This window comes from Dermacentor silvarum, chromosome 2, assembly GCF_013339745.2.
Source record: "Dermacentor silvarum isolate Dsil-2018 chromosome 2, BIME_Dsil_1.4, whole genome shotgun sequence".
NCBI lineage: Eukaryota > Metazoa > Arthropoda > Arachnida > Ixodida > Ixodidae > Dermacentor > Dermacentor silvarum.
Window position 1 is genome coordinate 60516820 of NC_051155.1, and position 22432 is coordinate 60539251.

Below are 22432 nucleotides of genomic sequence, written 5' to 3' on the forward strand. Positions count from 1 at the left end.
TTTCACTGCAACGGGCTTCTCTCTGCCGCTTTTTTGTTAAACTAAAGGTTCTGTTGTTGTTAACCGTTGGCGATGGATGATGTCTGAATTACTATTGACTAGGAAGTTGCACAGTGGTAAACCCTGCGAGTTCATTGTCTAATATTTGTTTAATTAGTAAAGTTATGCACTTCAACGTTCCAGTACTGCGCAGTGAGATATCAGACAAGTCGCAGTGAAGGACGACTCTACAATAAATGTTGGCCATATGAGGCTTTCGACATGAACGCAAAGCAGTGTACTCCAGTGTTTTCGCATTTCACGCCCATCTGAGTACGGCGTCTGGTACCGGGAATATACCCGTGACATCGTGTTCAGCACAAGAAAACCATCTAGCTGCTGAGTCACTCTGACGACAACCGCCTGACTCGTCTCGGTCAAGGTGCTCCCCTGAGCAAAAAAAATGTGGACCAGGAGTTCCGTGACAAAGCCGCTCTTTTTTTCCTGCGTCTATGAATGTACCTTGAAATTGAACACGGCAGTCGAAACGTGGCACTTAGAGCTTTACAGCACGATCCTCAATTTCAGTTTGCGAGTCTCAATTACGAAAAAATTCGATTTTATTTTCGGCGAGTCTATGCTCCGTATACGTTTGCTCGCAGGTGTAGATTAACGAGGGCTCTCACTTTCTGTATTCTATTTCTACTTTTCCTAGTAATCCGGGCCGTGGTAATATGCCAACGGCACAGATTTTGTCATCATTAGTGGTTCATTACACACACATAGTTTGGCTTGCAAGCAAGATCCGACACAATTTTGTATCGTTTTGCTGATCCCTCCTACAGCTTCGTTTATTGTATTACAAGTATTTATTATGGCCTCTCATTATCACAACTCCAGACGAGGCCCTACCGAGACCCCGTCCCGCCACCCAATAACGACCCATAAAAGAGCATCGTTCGCTACCATTTCTCCGAAAATTCCGTAGCGAACCTGTCGAAACAAATCACTGTAATGGCGAAGACATCGAAGGTTCTATGGCATCTCCGTCGCTCCACATGAATTACACAGCCACCGTTCTCGTATATATACTTGATGAGTCAACAGACATAACGCAGTACCTCGGGGGTGCACAGGAAGATGGAAACTGGGCATAAGTGGTCGGATAATTGGTCAGCCTTGTAAGCGCGCTGACGGTAAATGTGCATGTGGACCGGGCAGCGAAACAGCGAGTAGTGGCAAGGAGGATGGTTTTCCTCCGCCTCTTTTTCTTCCATCCACCAACAACAGACACAAACGACAGCGGTAGGTGGAAGGAAGAAACTGGAGAGGAGAGGTGTGAAGCCATAACGCGGGGCGTCGCTACTTCGAGAGAGCTAACGGGTGTACGTGTTCGCGCCGTAGGTGGCGCTGCAAAGTCGCCGCCGAGTCAGGGTTGTTGGCTTCCCATATCCACCCATTCCCCTTTCTCGCTGTATACCGCCGGAGGCTATAAAAATCCAATTTGGCGGCTACCGCAAATGGACGCGAGAACAAGGTGAACTCTCCGGACGGCCGCGCCTTTTATTGCCACGTATTGAACCACGTCGGTTCCTCGGTCGCTGTCAGCCCACGCTTGTCGACGTGCAGCACGCAAGCACAAACACTCCTAGCTGAAGCTTTTTTTTTTTTTTCACTTGTACCCTCGCGGCGAGAAGTGGAGGTAAATTTACGCAAACTCTGCAGCTCTAAATTGGTGCAGCATAGTCATAGTTGGATTTTGCATCGCCATATCTAGAGAGCGTGCTTGCTATATCGCACGCACTGTGCTGCTCCGCGACGCATCCATCCGCGAACTGTGCTGTATACTGTAAGCAGCATGCAAGCTAAGTTGTAAGGAACGCGGCGGAAATGCTAAGTGTTTCGTTTAGTGCGCATTCTTATCGAAACAGACAAAGATGATGCCGAATACAACGTTGTCAACATTGTCAACTCTCTTCCTTTTTTTTCATCACTGGTGAATACATAATCACGCCTCGAGCATCTGCAGTACTGCACAGTTCTAGCCAGACAGGGAAGAAGTACACCAAGGTAGGCCAGTAGTCGAGAAAGGAAGAGTGGAGTGTGGAACGTGGAAACGGCGGTGGCAGCGGCGACGTATACGAGGCTAGGGTGATCACGTACGGGCTGTCCAAACTTACGACGTGTCCAATGGCCTGTTCATTCGTGGAGGAGCGCCCCACCGGCTAACTCGTGTCTGACTGCCTATACATCCTCCGCGAGTGTACCTTTTTCCGGCCGCGCGCTTGCCATAGAAGCCAGCCGCCGAGCACGTGTCCCGCCACCAGCACGCCGGCAGCAGAAATATACAGCTTCCCTCACACTGCCGTTGCTTCCCCCCTGCTCCCGTTGCTCCTTTCTCTCCCCGCCGCGAGAGGGCTCCCCTCTCCTACATCCCCATTCTCTCCACCAGGACTTTTCGCCTCTTCTTTTTTGCGTATCATTTTTGCGCGCGTATTGCGCTTGTATCCGCCGCGTTTTGAGAGAAGGTTATAACCGAATTATGGAGCAACTGCTGGGGATTGTGAAACTTTGATGAAGCCAGTCGGCCGAGCCAAGCCGAGACGGGGCTGGCGCGCGCGCGTCGTCAAAGCCGCAAGACGCGAAAGACGTTTCCTCCCTGGGTTAATCACGGTACTGTTGCTGCTGCCTTTTGTTGCTGCTGCGGACATTGGCAGCGGGACCGTTCCGGCGGGGCTCGTGGCGCTCTCATTGAAGTCCGCGCGGACGGCGGTGGTGGTCGAGATTCAATTTAAAGGTTACGAGCGGGGGCCACACCGCTGATGGTTTAGGCTCGGGGCGGAGTTTTCCTCTTTCGCTTGTTTTTGGCTGTCTCACGCGTTCCCTCAAGCTGTGCGTTTTGGAGAAACAATAAAGTGGTGACAAGAAGGGCGAAAGCGCAGCGCGGTGATACATAGAGAGGGCTGTACCGCTGCGTTTTGCTGTGAAATGCTGAGATGCTGCCGCAATTCTCATCGTTTTATCGTGCAATAAACGACACCTTATGGTTTCTTTTTTTTGGTTTTTTAAAGCATATTACACTAAGCTAAAATTGTGATAGACCACGCATGTAAAGGTGGTACACGCCAAAAAAAAAAAAAAAAACTAGAAGTCATTGCAGTTTCAGAAGTAACAAATAAAAAGATAGTCTTCGAGCATGAAAGCCGCGTGATGACAGAGAAAAATGTTCTAAATATGGTGCTGTTCTACCGTTACTGCCTTCCTGACTTGTGTTTATGAAAGGAATGTTGCGGGTTTTTACTCTCCAATATAAAGGTCACGTGAAAAATAAACGTGACCTCCGCGAATTACGACCGCTTTTACCGTACAGTGCCTAGGGCAGAGAGGCGGAGGGAGCAGGGGAGGGGGAGGGAGGTTATATGACCCGCGGTGAAGAGCCCCTGTTGCGTCGTCATGCACTTAAAACACAAGTGATGGCTGCAAGGTTTATTCTATGAGTGTCGAAATTCGCACAATCAAAGCAGCGTCACGTTTTGCAAATTTTAGGGGGCATGAGTGGGTGGTCGGTGATGTTCCTGAGAAATTAGTTGGAAGTTTGGCGCGTTTACTCTCGTTTTATAATGAAGACGGACAAAATACCAAGACGAACAGTATCGAATTGTTTTATACGAGGTTGCATGGACAAGGAGATATCAAGAAAAACTTGGCGAGTTGGCTTCAAGCCTACTGGAACATATTGCTACGTGACACTCAAATATGAAGGCCGGCCTCCATCTTGTGGCATAGTTTTCTACCACACTTAAATTCCACGTAACAAATTAACAGCGGTAATTGACGGGGCAAGGAACACGTTCTAGTGGTGATTATTTTCTCCCGTTCGTTTAGTGCTGTTCCGCCAGAAGATGACTGATTACCTGTAACTCAGTGTATTGAAATTCGGGCTCGAAAACTGAAGAAGTAACTAAGGACAGCCTTCTTGCTTGCAAAAACGTATACGAAACCACTACACGGTATTTTATGAAAGAGGAAGAGTATTACAGAGGGGATCGATTGTTGTTAGTTGCAATCATAGAAAACCTACTGGCAACGAAGCCAGGAACGTACATGAAAAATTAACCGAGGTCTCTTTAATTCTCTTCAGAGAAGATACGGTAACCTCCCCACCACACTATACACAGAAGCCGCGCAGTACCCCCGAAAAGCAGCCGTGGCAGTCAGCGTTGTCGACCCTAACCTTCATGAGGTGGTCTCGATGACGGTCCGCACTGCCAACGCCCTCGAAGCGGAGGAGACAGCCATCGCCTTAGCCATCACCTCTAGTCAAACCAAAGAACACGTCACAATTATTACCAACTCCCAAGCAGCTTGCCGTAGCTATGCCAGAGGCAGAATATCTTCCATCGCCGACCGACTCCTCAAACAAGCCTCTCAATTACCCGACGTTGAAATAGTATGGACTCCAGGACACGAGTCCGTCCGTGGAAATCAGCGTGCGCAAGCTGTAGCCCGAGCTCATGCCACCCGGGCGCCACAAGAGAGGGATACGGCCGCATCTGTGGAGCCCGTACCTTTACAATACCACGCCATATTAGAACACCACAGATTGAACAGACGACAATACCCACCCCCACACAAGACCCTCTCACGCGAAGACGCAGTAGCATGGCGACAATTACAAACCAACACATACCCCCATTTAAGCAGATTGCACGAAATACACCCTGCAGTATACTTGTACAAATGCACCTTTGTAGTGACTACGCTTCCCTAGATCACACCACATGGGCGTGCCCCAAAATAGAGGTAGCCCCGCAAATATCCAACCCCACACCCGAGCAGTGGGAGGCAGTGCTGACTAGCTCCGACCCTCGTGACAAGCAACAACTGGTGCGGCGGGCCCGGGAGACAGCAAGAACAGCAGGAGCCCTGTACTGAAGGCACCTCCCAACACAAGCAGGAAGAGGCCTGCTTGTTTTATATATATATATATATATATATATATATATATATATGTTTTCCTCCTCCTCCTCCTCCTACTTTTTAATTGAAATGAACAGATTCTGGTGAAAAGGGAAAATAAAGTGGACGAAAAACCTTCTTGCCGCCGGCGGAAGCCGGTCCGAACCTACATATGGCATTTTCGCGCGTATAGCCCGCACCGAAAATTCAAGAACGTTAACAATAAAGTTGGGGTGCGGGTTATACGCGAATTTTACTTGGCAGTTTGGCTTCACGGCAGCGCGGCGCGCGTTGCCGTGTAGCCACACCTTTTAGAAAAGTTCTCCGCCATTTCGTTTCGTTATCTCCTAGGGATTAATCCCACCCTCTCCCCACCACTGCGTGTTGAAGCTCCCTTCTGCCCTCCTTCATGGTCGTCCATTCTCCTCCTCTTTACGGGTCGGCTTTTTGCGAATAGTGCACGTGGCACCGGCGAACTCGTACGTCACCCGTTCCCGCGGCGCTCCCTCGGTCCACGCGAAGCGCTTCGCGATACGGCGGAGAGAGAAATCGCCGTTGCCCATGCGAGGGCTGCTCCGGCTGCACTGTCATCCTCTGTCTCGTGAATGCTAGCTGCGCCTGCTAAGCGATCCGATTCACGTCAGATGTCAAGTGATTGATTCATCCGCGTTCACGTCCGTCGTATACGAATCCAGCTCTATCAGCATCGCCGAAGAGAGTGGAACAGAGCCGGTGGCCGACGGTACTACGTGGACGAGTCGTACATCCGTGGATGGACGGTTTTTGCAAATATTTGAGCGTTGTTGCATGCAGTTATTTCCGTGGGTTATACGCGCGGATATCTTTCTTTCTTTTTTTTCCTTCCCGGCTGTTGTAATTGGGGGTGCGGGTTATGCGCGGGAAAATACGGTAGTACTCCGCATTACGCGTACGGTGCTCTACCAATTGAACTAATTTGCCTGCTATCCTCCCGTTTACATTCTTCTGTATTTGTGTATGGGGTACAACCCCGGAAAGGCTGCTCGTGCCACTCATGTCCATGGCTGTGACAAAGTTTAATCCTGTTCAACTGCGTCTTTATTGCTGGAGTCTATTAGAAATGCGAAAACACCCGTGTACTTAGATTTAGGTGCACGTTAAAGAACCCCAGGTGGTCCAAATTTCTGGAGTCCCCCACTACGGCGTGCCTCATAATCAGATCGTGGTTTTGGCACGTAAAACCCCACAATTTAGTTTTTTTTTAGGAGAACACCGTAGAGACTATATTTAGGTAGAAAATAATATGGTTGCAGCTAAAGAAAAAAAGAAAGCTATGCGAATTTCTACTAGGATTGGCGTATCAACGGGCAGGCAAGCTTAATACGTTCTGGGCAGTCACTGCTGATATAAACCAGTCATATTGTTCTTCTATCAGGCAAGCAAACGCACATTCAGTAGTTTAGCCATATACTGCATCAAGACGGCAAGTTGGGCCAGTTGGTTAGGATTCATCGTAAGGTTGGTAACAGCGCAACACAAGTGTCTTGCGCATGTCATGGTTCTTTGATCATGACACCTATATATGTTAGACGACTCTTCCATAAAATATCAATGGAGAGTCAGCGCCATGTTGTCGTTTTTACTTCCTATTGTCTGCGTCTTGCGTTGCGCTTTTACGAACTTTACCAATACATTTGCGCAGGAGGCAGAGATCACGTGTTATGTCACGTGGTTCAGATGGCTACACCAATTAGGGCCGACTTCTTGAATTTACCTGCAGTCAGGGATAAAACTTTCTACATTAGTAACTGGTATAAGGTACTTGCAACAGTAAAGGAACGGAGAAAAAAATGATTAGGGCTATGATTACTGAACCAAGCTAGCTGAACAATGAAAAGTCACAAAGATGTGAGCAAGAGGCGTGCATAGTTGGCGATGGTTCCAATCTGCGTGACTCACGTGGTCACACCGAGCTAATCGTAGGCGTAGGCCTCAGTGGCATTTCGTATCGGGTCTCGGCGATGTCGGTAGGGACCGGCACCACCATAGGTGCCGGTATCGGTACCTATGGCGATGCTTCCCAACTCCGCCCGTTGAGTTCTTTCCCGATGGTGGAGAACTTTCTCAAAACGCCTGCATGTCGGGTTGTTGTGAAACACCTTAAAACCAGGTGCCACTCAAAAGCTTATAGAAATCTCAAATTGAAAGTGAAACGTTAATGTTTCCTTAGCCATATGCCTATGACCAGCACCAATTGTCAAAGGTGCGTTTAAGACTCTAGAAGTACTTACATAAGCGTTATGACGTGTTCCTTTGTCAACGTCAAAGAGCGTTTCAATGGTCGCGAGACGCGAACTCTCGCGAGCAGCTGAGAACCGACAAGGTCACGCTTAAAAACACGTTCGTGTTTTGCAATCGCGTTTTGCAATAGTACTGAAGCTTCGGTTAATTGGTACCAAGGACGTCCGTGTTTATACCATGTGCAATGGCACAAAATAAGTAAGACACAAAGACGCATAGAAGGTACACCCAAGCTCCTGTAGAACTCGTAGTGTACACTGTATTCATTTTGAAAAAGACGTGTGTCAATTTTGAAGAAGGACATGTATCTTTATGTCCTTGCTTTTCGCGTCATTCCATCTGCTAAATGAGCGTTCTGGCTCATTCATGCTTTTGTGTACGGCAATGGGCGATTTAATCGTTCCTAGGCGTGAGCTACCACGAACCAAGAAGAGTGTTTCTAGGCCTGTGCTGCCTGAAGTTACTCCAATCCAAGCTGCAGTGACATAGGTGTCACCACAGGCATGACCTTCGCACATCAATATCGAGAACCAATCTCAAGAAGTACGTGATGATAACGCCCGAACTTCTCTGTCGATATGAGATGAAGGGTAACGAAAATCTGCATCATTCACTTCCCGTGATGGGGACACACGGGCCAGAAAGGGCTACCGATTTGCTACAAAGCGAGCAGGCGGGGCACTAGCCACGTCGGAACATGATGTAGTGATGAAAGTAAAATACATGACAACGCTGTAAAGTATGGTGCTAAGCTGGAACTTCAGACACCCGCCAAGAAACCTCTAAAGAGAACGTAAAAAATTCAGAGAGGACTTAACTCGTGAATAAAAATACGGGATTAACTTGTTTTCGAGTTTTACTGAATGGCTGAGGAAGACATAAAAATAAAATTTGTTTTTACAACTCGAAGGGCAGCTCTTTGCTTTTTGAAGCCACAGCTGGTTGCTTCAGGACAATGTGCTATACACGCATGACTATTCACATGATAAATGGCAGGGATGGTGAGTAGGAATATTCGACGTGAAATCGAATTATACAGTGACGTCTAAATATAGAGACATCGAAGGGCCTTGAAACAATGTGTTACTTTGTTTGCGAGTTGATGTTCACTCAATTTGCCCGAAGGCGCAGATTACAGTGTGATTTGTTGGAATATAACTGTTTGGATCATTCATGGCACCAGAGAAAGTTGTTACTTATGTCTGGCGGTTCTCATTACACATCTCGCGATTAATTACCTCATCATCGACAAATAGATATCTGTCAAATGTACCACACTTGCCTGAATTTCAAGCACTTTAACTACTTGTCTGTCTTATTTCAACTTTCGTTCTGTTATATTGTCATTCTTCAATATATTTGACAACATTCTTTTACTTTCCTCGATATAAGCACACTCTTTCATTAGGTATGAGTGATGTAGGCCTATTGCGGACTAAAACCACTTTGGCCCCGATGGTATAGAAGGTCTGGGAGTCGCCGGCTGTCAACGACAGTTGGCTTGGGCAGTCTCACGGGAAGTTGGCCGCGTACACCGGGAAGCGTGTACCAGGAAGCAACCCCTTGATGTAGGCTACCCGTGGTCTGAGAAGGCCCAGAAAAGACAGCATGTCTTGGTTGCTACTTGGATGAAGCATTATTTGCATTGTACAATATTTCAAACCGTTCAGGCATGTAACTTGTTTGGGCAGTAACTAGCCCATGTAATTCGGGCCTGTACAAAGGGTTGGGAGCCAGAGACCGCATTTTCTCAAGTTTTGACTGGTTGCCCGGATGATCTCGTTTTGTTCTCGCAACAATGCCCGGATGTTCTGGTTTGAATGCCCGGATAACGGCTCTGGACTTTGGCTCAAGGTCACTTGAAGGTCACCGACAACGGCAGCTAAAACATTTTATGCTTAAAAAGGAGTTTTCTCAGGTATAGATTTAGGCGCACGTTAAGCCCTGAGACCCCTCGTTCGTGCCCAAGATTAACGCGGATCCCTCCAATGAGTGTGCAGCTTCTGAACGTAATCTCCACAATAATCACTTGTCATGTGACCGAAAGAAGGGAGAAACCAAGCAACGAAATTTCTCAGTGGAGCATCGCTGTGCCATTTTGCATTCCGCAGTCATATAGGCAATAGCATGGATGCCCTGCAAGCAGGCTATATCCGACAAGGAGTTTCTGGATGTCGACAGTCAGACAGGAGAGGCCTTCGTCCTGCAGTGGACATAAATTATGATGATGATGAAGATCATTGTAATGCCGATGATGATGAACAACCTGATTTGAGACAGACAAGTTATTTTAAAGCAAATTTTTCGTGGCCTTCTAATCTTCATCATCATCAACCTCCCCTTCCCCCTCGCCTCTTGCTCTCCTTACCCCAACGTTACTAGCAGGCTAGAACACATCAACTCAGCCCGACCGCTCAGGTTTTTTCTTATAATAAACATATCTCTTTCTCTCTAAACGTATTTGCATATGTGTTGTACTTCTCCGTGCCTATCCTCACTATTTGTTCCCTCGAAAAGCTATATGTCTCGCTGTGTGAGTCCGTATGAATTGGTGATGGCATTTACGCAGAGATTGTGAGCGTAAACAATGCATAGCATTAATGTTGGGGCCTTTGCGGTGCATAAAGACAAGCATTGCATGAGATTACATGTTTCGTGGCACGTAAACAAAAACAATTGTAAGCATCGCGTTTATCGCATAGCATTTCATTAAACCCTATACTAAGAGTTATCTTCGCATAGGTTTCAACATGGGCGTCAGATCTACAAGATTTCTCCATCATTATTTGGAGACGGTTATTGTTCTCAAATTGCAATATATATATATATATATATATATATATATATATATATATATTGTGAGACAACAGTTAGGTTGCAAGTCTCTTCTTTATTGTCCCGAGCCAAAGCCCCACAACGATGGTCTCAGGTCGTGATGATGAGCCGAAGTTTGGCGGAGATGGTGAACGACGTCAATAAGTCGGGTAAGAGCGACGATGGTCTGTCCAGGAGCAGAAATATATATATATATATATATATATATATATATATATATTACTCATGAAAATTGTGAGCAATACCTTCCTCACAATAGCGAAACAGAAGTGGAAAATGTGTTGCAGATGACCTTGTCTTATTTAGCAGCGCTAGTCATGACTTCAGGACAGTATCCGAGAAAGTGCAAGAGTAGAGATGAATATTAATATACAGAAGGCGAAGGTAATATTCAGTAATCCGGCAAGATAACAATAATTCATCGTTGTCAGTCAGCCTATAGAATCTGGGCTACAGTACGTTTGTCTTGGCGAATTTCTCACAGGGGACCCTGATCACCAGAATAAAATTTACAGAACAATAAAAATGAGCTGGAGTGCATGTGGTAGCCAATACCGAATCACGACCTGCAGCTTACCGCCATCCTTGAAAAGAAAAGTGTATAGTCATTGAATTCTACCGGCACTAACGTATGAGGCAGAAACGTGGAGGTCAACAAAGAATCTTCAAAACAAGGTAAAGAGCACGCGACGAGTGATGGAAAGAAAAATGTTAGGCGTAACGTTAAGAGAAGGGAAGAGAGCGGTGTGGATTGCAAAGCAAACGCTCGGGGAGGCCTTCATCCTGTGGTGGACATAAAAATGGGCTGATGATGATGATGATGATGATGATTGTTCGCAAATATTCGCGTTATATTTGTTCGACGCCTTTCCGTAGATTGCTGCTCTCCGGAACCCGATGGTCTGAGCAAGCTGGCAGCATTGCCTGGGGGTCAGCCGCCGGTACCAGCATCATCGTCGCCTCCTCGCCGGCCGGAGCTGCCATCGTCAGAAAGGAAGTCGGACGTGCACCACCCTCCTCCTCTTTCAATCGGTTCCGGGCCGCCGAGACTCAAGGAGGAGTCGGCCTGCACCGCCGGCAGCAACGGTTCGGGCACTTTATCCTATTCAGTGACTACATCAATTTGTCATATAAGCGCTAGACAAATGGGTCATATCACTCATGTAGTGATTTCATTTGATTTTCGTTGTTCCTTCGTTCAAGACGTCCGGATCACCAATCTGTAGCAACCTAAGATCCAGGGCGAATAACCTTTAATTGTCTAGTGCTTTGACATTAAGCCTTGCGTTACCAGCGTTCAAGCCAGTTCGCCATTCCAAGGCCTCCCGAACTATCTTCTACGATCTGCAATGCCCACTACAGATTTATTAATTCTGTAGAACAAGACAGCTAGGAGACCATACGTAGTAAAAATTGAAAGAAAGAAAGAAAGAAAGAAAGAAAGAAAGAAAGAAAGAAAGAAAGAAAGAAAGAAAGAAAGAAAGAAAGAAAGAAAGAAAGAAAGAAAGAAAGAAAGAAAGAAAGAAAGAAAGAAAGAAAGAAAGAAACAAACAACGCAAGTTTAAGTCGCGGAATTATACTTCGGATTTGTATATCTGGAGTCCGTCAAAAAGGATATCACCTGTAACGACGAGTGATATAATTAATGATGAAAATCCAGCTTGATTGTAGAACAAAGCCAAGAAGAAGGCACGGTAAGGAGGGGAGAAGGGCTGGAGTGGACGAATGCAGGAGCTTCTATATTGCTGCTATGCACTTCTCGTATATAGGCAGTTCAAGTGCGAGCGTAAGGCGTTGCCGGAGTGCGCTTTTGCGTACTTTGGGGCAGTTTCCGGATGGGCTAATAAGTTGCGCCTTCTCAAAGGCACTTCTTTACTCTGAGAAGCAGCTCTCAGCTAGAAATTGGCTGACTGTGTCTGTTCGATAGTTTGTCACGCTTTGTTTTCAGGCACCCCAGCCTGCCATAACATAAAAGAGATATCCAAACACTTGTATCTCGGATAAAACTAACGACCACTGATTTTCAAGTCAAGCGTCATAGCCACTACGCTAGGGCCGCATTGTGCCAGCGAACAAATGTTACTGGCATCGTTTTGTCATCCTCCCATATTTGAAAACGTGCAGAATGAGCAAAATGATGCTGTCATGAAACTTATTTCGCGCTCATTTGTGTGAAACGAAGAGTATGTGGTACACAGCGAATAACCCTGCTCGGCTCCAGCAAATAATTACACCTGATTTAATGTAGGCTTGTAATGTCACTAAAAATTATGGCGAAAGCGTGTAATGACATCATTCGAAAGGCTCTTGGGCGTAATAGATCCCCTATTACGCCCAAGAGCCTTTCCTGAAGCTGCTCGTGAGCTATTCTAAAGACATGTGCTGAAAGCTCTTACAGCGTTGTCGAGTAGTTTCACGGGGCTTTCTTCGGGTGTCCTTAACGTTTCTCCAGAAGAATGGAGCATTCATCTGAATGTCACGCGAGAATCTCTGTAAACGCATCCTGTATAACCAGAAGCTTGTAACTGTTGCTCGCAGTTATTGGGTCAGAACGATCAAGGAATCACTGTAGTCTGAAATTTTTTTCTATTTCTCGTCGCTCCAAATTAACGCCTAACGATAGCTGTTTCATGCTGCCACAGGAGGCAACGTGAGCAACGGGAGCAGCAGCGGCGGTGGAAGCGGCTGCGGGGGCAGCAGCAGCAGCAGCAGTAAGGTCAAGCAGCGTCGATCGCGCACAAACTTCACGCTGGAGCAGTTGAACGAGCTGGAGAGACTGTTCGACGAGACGCACTATCCGGACGCATTCATGCGTGAAGAGCTGTCCCAGAGGCTAGGACTGTCCGAGGCCAGGGTTCAGGTGCGTGATCATCTATTTACTGCTTTGCCTTTTTTTCCCCTCTGAATTTCGTATTTATTGTATTTTATAATTTTTTTTATTTTGACAGCGACAACAGATATGCGGGCTCTTGGCAGTAAACTCTTAATTATGGATGTAAGTTAAGCGTCGGTAGCGAAATTCACCGCTCGTTGGGAAGGAAAAACCCTGACCTTCCTGAGTACTTCAACTTGAGAGCCAACGTGAGAAAGCCGAGTGTGCTACCTCGGTCAGGCAATCTGCCCTATAGGTGGTGTTGGGACTCGGGGTAGCGTTTATGCCGGTGATCCTTCAGCCAAAGGGATGAGCACGTCCGGGAGTAAGAGCGAGAGAAAAAAGGGTTTATTCTACATATTTACAGTGGCTCCAAATGTGGAAGCCCACTCTATAGGGAGCAGTGTCGCCGTCTGGGCGACGCTGATGAAAGGGCCTGCCTCGATGGAAACAACCAAAGAATGCGCCCTGCCGATTCGGGACGCCACAGTGGATCACGTGAATTCGCACCAGTATTTCATCACGCACCTCAAACTTGCTTTATTTCTCTCTCTCTCTCTCTCTCTCTCTCTCTTTTTCTCTCGGTATTGTCCAGTTGTCCACTTTCAGAACAGATGACGTATGCTCTGCACGAGGTCCAATCAGGGGGAACGTACTGTAGAGTTCCAAGAGCGCTGCCATCGTGGCGCATTCAAGGTACGCCGCGAGGGATTTGTGCGCGAGTTTCGCGAGCTGCTTCGTATTGCGAAAACGCATCGCCGCGACCAAGCTCACCGCTGCTTACAAGCGCTCGCCGTTACGATCACCATGCCTAACGGTCACGAAGGTGCCGAAGGGCACAGACAACGACAGCGCATAAAAGCAACGCGTGACAGTCAACAAGGCGGTCATAATCCGTCCCATACACCCCCACGGGCCGTCTCATCAGCGTGAGAGCGTTCGAAGATGGCCTAATATGGCTGGCCTCGTCGTCCCTGCCCTTTCGCTTTCTTCTCCGCGTTCTCCCTCGAACCCCGCTCGGTCCCGTCCTCGGGACGACGCTCCCTCCTGCCTCCTTTCCCGCCGCCTAGCACTGGACTGGGCGCTGATCGCGAAGCGAAGCGTGGTGCCAAGTGAAACACTGTTGCTGGCTGGTCGGCTCTTCTGCGCCCGCCGTTTATTTCTCGCATCTCGCTTCTTTTTTTTTCTGTCGTTTGGTAACATAGCGCTAAGTGTGCGACACTACACGTAGTCAGCTTTGAATCGACTGAGGCAGTGAGAGCGAGCGACGAACGCCGCGGCTTGCTTGCCTGGTAACGGAATTATTGCGCGGCTGCAGTTCGTTGCTGACATGTATAGTTTGTTTTACGGTGGTCCGTGGCTGTACAACACACATTGGCATAAAAAGCTGCAACAAGGTTGAACATTGTTATAGTGGCAGGATCGAACTTGTCTTAAAGAAGCCGGGTAAACTAAAAAAAAAACCGAGGCAAATTTTTGTTGTAACTAACTCGTGAGGCTGTCGCTTTATTCGGAGTGCCACTTTATTTTTATGCTTATCTGGTTATGTAAATCGGTCGTAAACCCGATAAGCTGACGTAATGGCGTCTCGGAACCAGACAAACATAATAAAACGAGCGCAGCTTCTTTTTCGCTACTTTGTCTGTTGCTGCCAAATCCTATTCATCAGATTCTTGCCAACTTTGTCAGTTCGCTATTCTAAATAGGTCTGTTTCTGACCGGATTACTCGAAGAGCAACGTATCCACACTCAGTTGAGCACAGTGATGGAGATCAAGAACGGAAGAAAATGACCCTTCTTCCATTCCGCTAGCTGCCCACGGCCAAGCACAATTTGCGCCCGTTTCTTTACATAAAACCAGGTACGAAAGAGAGAGAGATAAAGGCAAAGGAAAGACAGGGAGGTCAACCAGAGGATATCTCTGGTTGGCTTCCCGGTACCGGGAAAAGCGGTGCAAAACATTACAGAAAAAGAAGAAGAAATGCCTAAAAGGTGGCAACGAGGCTAGGAAAATACGTTCGCAGTTCTGCTAGAGTGTACTAGAACTATTCTAGTACACTCTAGTTCTGCCCAAAATACGAAGCAATAATAGCGATAGCTAAGTATACATTACACAATAATAGAGCACAAAAAGTACAATCTTCATCGAACACGCACTAATGCCAACCTAGCACATTGCTTCGGTTCAAAGCGTTCGTATGACAAAAAAAAAGGAAAAAATACTATTGCATTTAAAGAGTTTCTTGGACCGGCTAATCGGTTCTATCAGGTCCCCACATCAGATGCAGTAAACCTCGCAATGTGCGCCCATTAAGCTCGCCCGCCATGAATGCAATCTGCTCTTACTGAAATCTCATCATCAAACAGCCTGTACTTATCCTTACTTACAGAAACAACTTGCTTTACCCTGCCCTTTTTTTTTTTCATTTGCCCACGCTGCACGAGCAACCGAACGCGTACTGTCGAAGGCACCGCGGCAACAACCTGCCGTCTGCACGCAGCACTATAAGCTTCTGCAAGGACCGTGTCGTGCTGCAGATTACATCTCGCAGCTCGCCGACTGGCCGTCAAAAAGGATATGTGGACACGTGTGAGAGAGCTCTGAAAAGGACCGCTTCTATAATGCGGATTACCGAGAAACCCCGCGGGCTGGAGCACACTGTCACCCCGACCCACGGTTTAAGCGGGCACGTGACACCGATGATTTAAAAAAAAAGTGTAAATGAAGAGAATAGAAAGTGGGGCATGGTGTGGCTTTGTTCGGCGCGTTATGCTTCCAGAGGAAGGGAGCTGCATTAGCATGGTCGCCTGCTGCGGACCCTCCGTAGAGATTTAATGCATCGGCCTCATTCAGAGATTCGTGCAAAATGTGCGTGTCGCGCGTGTTGTGGTGTTAGGTACTGTACCACTAACATTGCGCGTCATGACCAAGCGAAGCTATTATGGAGCGTGTAGCTTTGGCGGCGTATCGAGCCTTTCCTTCGATGTTCGTCTTTGGTAAAATATTTCTCGGTAGCCCTTTCTTTTCTTTTTTTCCTCTTTAGTTCTCCAACTTTGCGTCAGGATGCGAGTGTGCATTAGGAACAACAAAAGGTGCTACTTTAACGTCATGCACTAATGTTCAGAAACATAATAGGCAACCACAGCGGCCTCGAAAGTTTTACTCGATAAGCCATGCTGACGGCTCTGATAGAAAAAAAAAGATTGATTAATTTTTTTACGAACTATTCTACTTTAACGCCCAACGATGCTGAAAAACGGAGTCAGCGGTCATTCTTTTGTTTATCATCGCACCCGTCGTGGTGGTGCATTGGCTAGCGTTTCTAGCTGGGACGAGTTAGCGGGTTCCATACCAGCTCGATGTAGTCGCAATGCGGAAACGCTGGTGTATCGACCATTCGGTGCACTTTAATGAAAACCATAGGCAGTCTTAATTAGTCCAGAGTCTTCAAATATGGCGTCTAGATCTTCCTCTCTATACGTTAATACTGAAGGTTAAGTTCCATAGCTCAATGCAACCACTATACAGCATACAATAAATACACCTGGCTCATTTTTCTGTACTATCCTTCTGACATAAAGAATAATCGTTAATTGACGCCTCTAGGGGACGCCGGTTAATCATCATTGCAAAGTGAGGAAAAGAAAGTGACGAGAAAAGCAAGTGCTCCACAGACAACTAACTATACAACCTCACACAGGCATGGATAAGCTCGAAGATTCAGATTCACATACACGCGACCTCAGTTTCATCATGTGGAAGCACGGGAATATTTGTATAAAGACAATTTCAGAAGAACGAACTGGTCATGGCATGGAGGCACATAAGGCGCGTATCTGTAGGTTAAGCCTACAATTCACCGTGGAAATCTCGCCATGCCATCTTTTACAAAACCGACAGCCTCTATTTCCCTTTTCTAAGTGCATGCTGTAGAGCAGGCATGATCTCTCTTCCTTCAATAAAAGAGTTTACGTCTATAAAAGACAGACGCAACTAATGAGAAAAACTGTGTTCATAACTGCATGCGGCCTAATAATTGTGGCCCGTAACTCGAACTGTTCTTCCATTCTTTTCCTTAGCATTCCGCTCTTATACGAAATAGGGCGAGGGAAGAGGAGATGGTCTCTTTCTCGGCGCACTGGGAAGTTTTCAGAGTCCAGGGCTTCAATCCTTTTCCGTCGCAAACACAAATGCCTATCCTTACTCGTTAGCCTCTGTGTTCATCGTCATTATCATCAGCCTAATAATTTGCGTCGGTTTCAGGGCGAATACCTGTCCCAGCCGTCTCCAAATAACTATGCCTAGCGTTATTTTTTATTTATTCCACACTGCTAGCCTGGGTACCAGGCCTTAAGCAGGAGTGGGCATACATAATTTTTGATGACAAAAAGTTGCAACATAATACATCACAAAGACATAGCGAAAAAAAAAGAAAAGTAACTGCACACAGAGAAAAACCTTCCATTTTCTACAATGAAATGCATCATTATACAATTTTTACTGCAGGAACAAAAAATCAGGATCGGTTCCTCAGTGCATTTATAAATAAATCAACTGTTTCACACCCTACAACATCAGCTGGTTAACAATTCCATTCACGGGTTGTTCTTGGAAAAAAAATAATTTTTGTACGTATCAGTGCGATTTATAAAATCTATGACTTTCTTAGAGTGACAAAAGCGCACTGCACTTTCAGATGCGGGTTTTATATATAATGTCTTGTCAAGTCCAATCTTTCCATGAAAAACCAAATAAAAGAATTTCAACCTTTCCGTATTTCTTCTTTGTAGTTGTTCAAGTTCCGCCCTTTGCAAGAGGAGTGAGGGTGACGTCTGCCAGCTATAACTATTAAATACATATCGGATAGATTTTCTTTGAACCCTTTCTAGTTTTTTTATGTTGAACGCAGTAAAGGGATCCCATACTACTGCTGCGTATTCTAACGATGGTCTAATAAATGTCTTGTATGCTAGAAGTTTTATGTCCGGCGTGGCATTTCCAAGCCTCCTCCTTAGATAACCAAGCTTTTTCATGGCCCTTTTTTCGATGTACTCGACATGGTAATTCCATTTTAGGTCAGATGTGAGTATTATTCCCAAGTATTTATGTGCAGAGACCTCCGATAGAGCATGAGCAAGTAAACAAAAGCGATTGTTTTTTTTTTCGCGTCACTCTCATTGCGACTGTTTTTTTTTGTAATTAATTGTCATTTGCCAATTTATACACCATGTGTTCAGTGTGGCTAATGCTGTGTTTAAAGATTCATGATCACTCGGACCGCGAATTTCTTGATATAGTATGCAGTCGTCCGAAAAAAGTTTTATTTTTACAGATACGTTTTGTACGATGTCATTAATGAATAACAGGAAAAAAAGTGGCCCTAAAATACAACCCTGTGGAACACCTGATTTCACGCGCGCTGAGTTTGAGTTTACACCATCCACTGTTACACATTGACTTCTCATGGAAAGATATGCTGCTATCCACGCAAGTAAAGTATCGTTTTTCAAAATTGGTTTGAGTTTAAGCAGTAATTTCTGGTGACTCACACGATCAAAGGCTTTCTCAAAATCTAATAATATAATATCAACCTGACTATGCATATCAATCACTGCCGCAAGGTGATGGATTGTCCCAACGAGCTGGGTTACCGTTGTGAATCCTTTCCGAAAACCATGTTGATGAGGGCTAATTATGTTATTCCTTTCAACAAATAAGGTAAGATGTTTAAAAATTATATGTTCAAGAATTTTCGCACCAGAACATAGCAGGAAAATAGGCCTGAAAGAGGACACAAGCGAGTGATCATCGGTTTTAGGTACCGGTGTGATCTTAGCATGCTTCCAATCGTTTGGAAGTTCAGCGCGTGAAAGTGAGGCTTTAAAAATCAAACACAGATACTTGGCACACCACTCAGCATACCTGATAAGGAAGGCGTTCGGTATAGCATCAATCCCTGGTGATTTCTTAGGATCTAGGTTGGGAAGAAGTGACAATACGCCTTCTCCGGAGACAGAAACATCCTCGATAGCTGTGATTTCGTCATCAAAATCGGGGGTAAGGTAATCATCAGACGTGTAAACTGAGCAGAAATAGTCATTCAATGCTTCTGCTATTTCCCGCTTATAATTTACTACTTCGTTGTTTATCGTTATGCTTGAAACTGGACTTTTTTTGGGCGAAAGGTACCGCCAAAACTTATCTGGTGACGTTAGAAGGAAATTCTTCAAGTCTTCGCTGTGATATTTTATTGCGATAGCAATTATATGGACACTTCAACCGGATTTCTGCCGTTGGCGTCGCCGTCGCCGTCGTCGTGAGGTTCCGTATAGATAAAATCTTCGCCGCGCGCCGTATGCCCGAGCTGAAGCGTGCGGGGACGCACGCTATCACGGAGGGCGAACGCACTCAATCTCCCACGCGCAAGCAAGGAAGCGGGAAGCGAGCACCTGAGGGAGCGGGGGGGGGGGGGGGGGCGCACTTCTACTCTGCCAACAACCGCGCTCGTCGCTCGCCCACGCCGTCTCTTGTCTCCTCACGGCTCCGACCTTTATGCGCTGTGCATTCGCCGCTCAGTTTCCGTTGCAGCGATAGACCGCACGTACCTTCGCCCGCTGCGGCGTATATGCGCTTGCTGCCAGCGTTTTGACAGTCGTTGTCTGCAGTCATTCAGTGTGATCTATTCATGTTTGTTTGTGCGCGCTCACACCACAGTTAGTAATAGTCGGGCCACATTTTCCAACGCACGCTACACATGCAATGCTGCCCGGATCGGCAGTGCAGCGCTACAGGTGTGTCCCTTCGCACGCGCTGCCCACGGGAAGCGCTTCTCATCAACACCACCGTTTCACACGCGCCTTCTCGTGGTCATCGAGTCTCTCTTCATGTCGGTCTACTTACGCCGCAGCACACCTGCTTACTTAATCAGCTCATGTTTACTACAATTCATATTGCTACCAAAGCCGCTCACCTTACTTCGTATGACATTGGTGTTGCTATCGCATTCATTGCTTCGCCCTTAGGGCGAAACTGTGACATTTTTTCTTTCGCTTTCTTCAAACGGTCTTTTAGCTTTATACCCATCTCAGTTATCTTGTTTAGGCCAGACACTGACGGTCTAGTTTTTTGCTGTTTTCTTGCCTTTTTTACTTTACGTCCTAGGCGTACGATTTCCTTCGTCATCCAGGGGTTTGATTGGTTTAGTACCTTGCGCTTGTGTGGAACGAAATTATTAATACATTTTATCACCATGTCCTTGAAGACGCGCCACAATTTGTCGACAGTGCACTCATTTTGTTCGAAAAATGTTGAAAAATAAGAAATTAATTTAATTATGGGGTTTTACGTGCCAAAACCAGTTCTGATTATGAGGCACGCCGTAGTGGGGGACTCCGGTAATTTAGACCACCTGGGGTTCTTTAACGTGCACCTAAATCTAAGTACACGGGTGTTTTCGCATTTCGCCCCCATCGAAATGCGGCCGTCGTGGCCGGGATTCATACCCGCGACCTCGTGCTCAGCAACCCAACACCATAGCCACTGAGCAACCACGGCGGGTAAAAAAAAATAAGAAAAAGAATCGTCTAAAGTGTCTAGAATGTCCACGTCACTAGCACGCGAAAACACAGGTACAATGCTCGTCACTTTATCGAACTTCTTCTCAAAGCATAGCTGGATGGTTAGAGACACTATTTTATGGTCCGAAATGCCATCATATATTTGCACATCTGGACTACGGCGGCATATGCCTCTGCTTACAAGAAAAAGATCTAAAATTGTGCTAGAGTCGTTTTGAATACGAGTGGGTATTTTTACCAACTGCGTCAGATCATGGAACAATAAAACATCAAGAAAAGGTATGGAAGCACTTGAGAGGGCATCAGGAAACTCTTCTGCCCAATTCACCATAGGAAAATTGAAATCACCACCTATTAGTAAGTTGCAAGCATTAGTTTTATACATACACAAAAATTCATTTAATTGATTCACAAACTCGTCACATCAATTGGGTGGACGATAAAAACCCCAATGACAATATTGAGCTCATCTAGAAAAACTTTAACGATTACACTTTCGATTCCCTTGACGTCGGGCAATCGCATCACACTTAGAGAATCTTGAAACAAAATGGCGACACCGCCACCCCGGGAATCTCTGTCATTACGGTATATCCTGTAGCCCGGTGGTGTTATTTCGTAATCATTAATATCTGTGTGTAACCAAGTTTCTGGTATTATTAGCACGTGTGGTTTGTGCGCCATTACTACACTTTCCAGGTCGACAGCTTTATTTACTAAGCTTCGGGCGTTTATATTCAGACATCGAAACTGTTGTGCCATTTCGCTTCTACGTCACTGTTTATCACGAAGCCTGCTGCTCCGCCGACCACGGGGAACCATTTTCATGTTAAGACTGTCCCATTCATATATTTGATTATCAATTTTAATCTTGTCGTATGTCAGTTTCACCTTGGCGCCTGCTTTCCTGTTATCGGATGCACTATCCCATAAGTTCTTACGGATTTGCCTGGTGGCTGCCGAAAAGTCCTCTGACACTGAAAAACCAGTTCCTTTCAGCTTAAAGCAGTTTTTCAGCACACTTCGTTTTTCCCGGTCGTCTATGAATTTTAAAATTACCGGTCTTGGTTTATTTGGCTGCGTGCGCCCTATTCTATGCAGTCTTTCCACAGAATTGACTTCTACACCGAGTTTACTTTTGAGCATGTCTTCAACTACAATTGATTCAAGTGAGTCCTGTGTTTCATCGGATCTTTCAGGGATTCCAAAAACCAGAAGGTTGTTTCGCCTACTTCTGTCTTCAAAACTTGCTAACCTTTTTTTCCAATTCCTGAACAGTTTTTTCGAGACTGGATACTTTATACCCAGTCCCTTAACGACTGACATTGATGCTTCAACCTTCTTTAGTTTCAAATCTATCGCATCTAATCTTTTATTCATAGTCTTTTGGCCATCAAGAAGTTTTAATAATTGTTCGGTAGACGGACCTGGATTGGATTCTATGTCGCCACAAAGTTTCAGCAAGGATAACACTTACTCCATCCTATGCCTGAATATTTTCTAATCGCATCACTCCCCATAATCCTACTTAGCCTATCCTGCACCATTCTTCTTATCTTATCCTATAGCGTCCTCGGCTGCATTCCTCTTCCGTTGGCGCCCATTCTGTTACCCTAAAACAGGAGTTCCCAAACTTTCTGGCCTTGAGGAACACCACCTGCCTTCCCGAACTGCCACGGAACTGCACCTTTAAACATAAGGCTAAAGGATACTTTCGTCTTATCCTGAGCACTAGCCCAACATTAAACAGTGTTACGGGCCGGGGTTTGGTAAACCTTCAACAGCGTCTGCTTGGCGCTCGAACCAGGTTGGCCATCGGAGAGAGTCCGGCAGGGAAGACGAGGCGACGTAAAAAGAAATAACAGAAGTTTAGCGGTGTGTTCCAAAGGAAACACAAGAAACGTTCAGCGTACATGCACCTGCACACTA

General features: G+C 46.0%; 2 protein-coding genes across 2 annotated transcripts in view; both read left to right on the forward strand.

Moving 5' to 3' along the window:
- LOC119441521 (mitochondrial intermediate peptidase) overlaps nucleotides 1-22432 on the forward strand; it is a 495739-nt gene that overhangs the window by 268781 nt on the left and 204526 nt on the right. The gene's annotated exons all lie outside the window — the stretch shown is intronic.
- Nucleotides 1-22432, forward strand: part of LOC119441520 (short stature homeobox protein 2) — a 108107-nt gene that overhangs the window by 26985 nt on the left and 58690 nt on the right. Inside the window, exons 2-3 of the mRNA XM_049662730.1 lie at nucleotides 10930-11139; nucleotides 12696-12913. Of these exons, the coding sequence (XP_049518687.1) occupies nucleotides 10930-11139; nucleotides 12696-12913 (428 nt within the window). The remainder of the gene's footprint in view (nucleotides 1-10929; nucleotides 11140-12695; nucleotides 12914-22432) is intronic.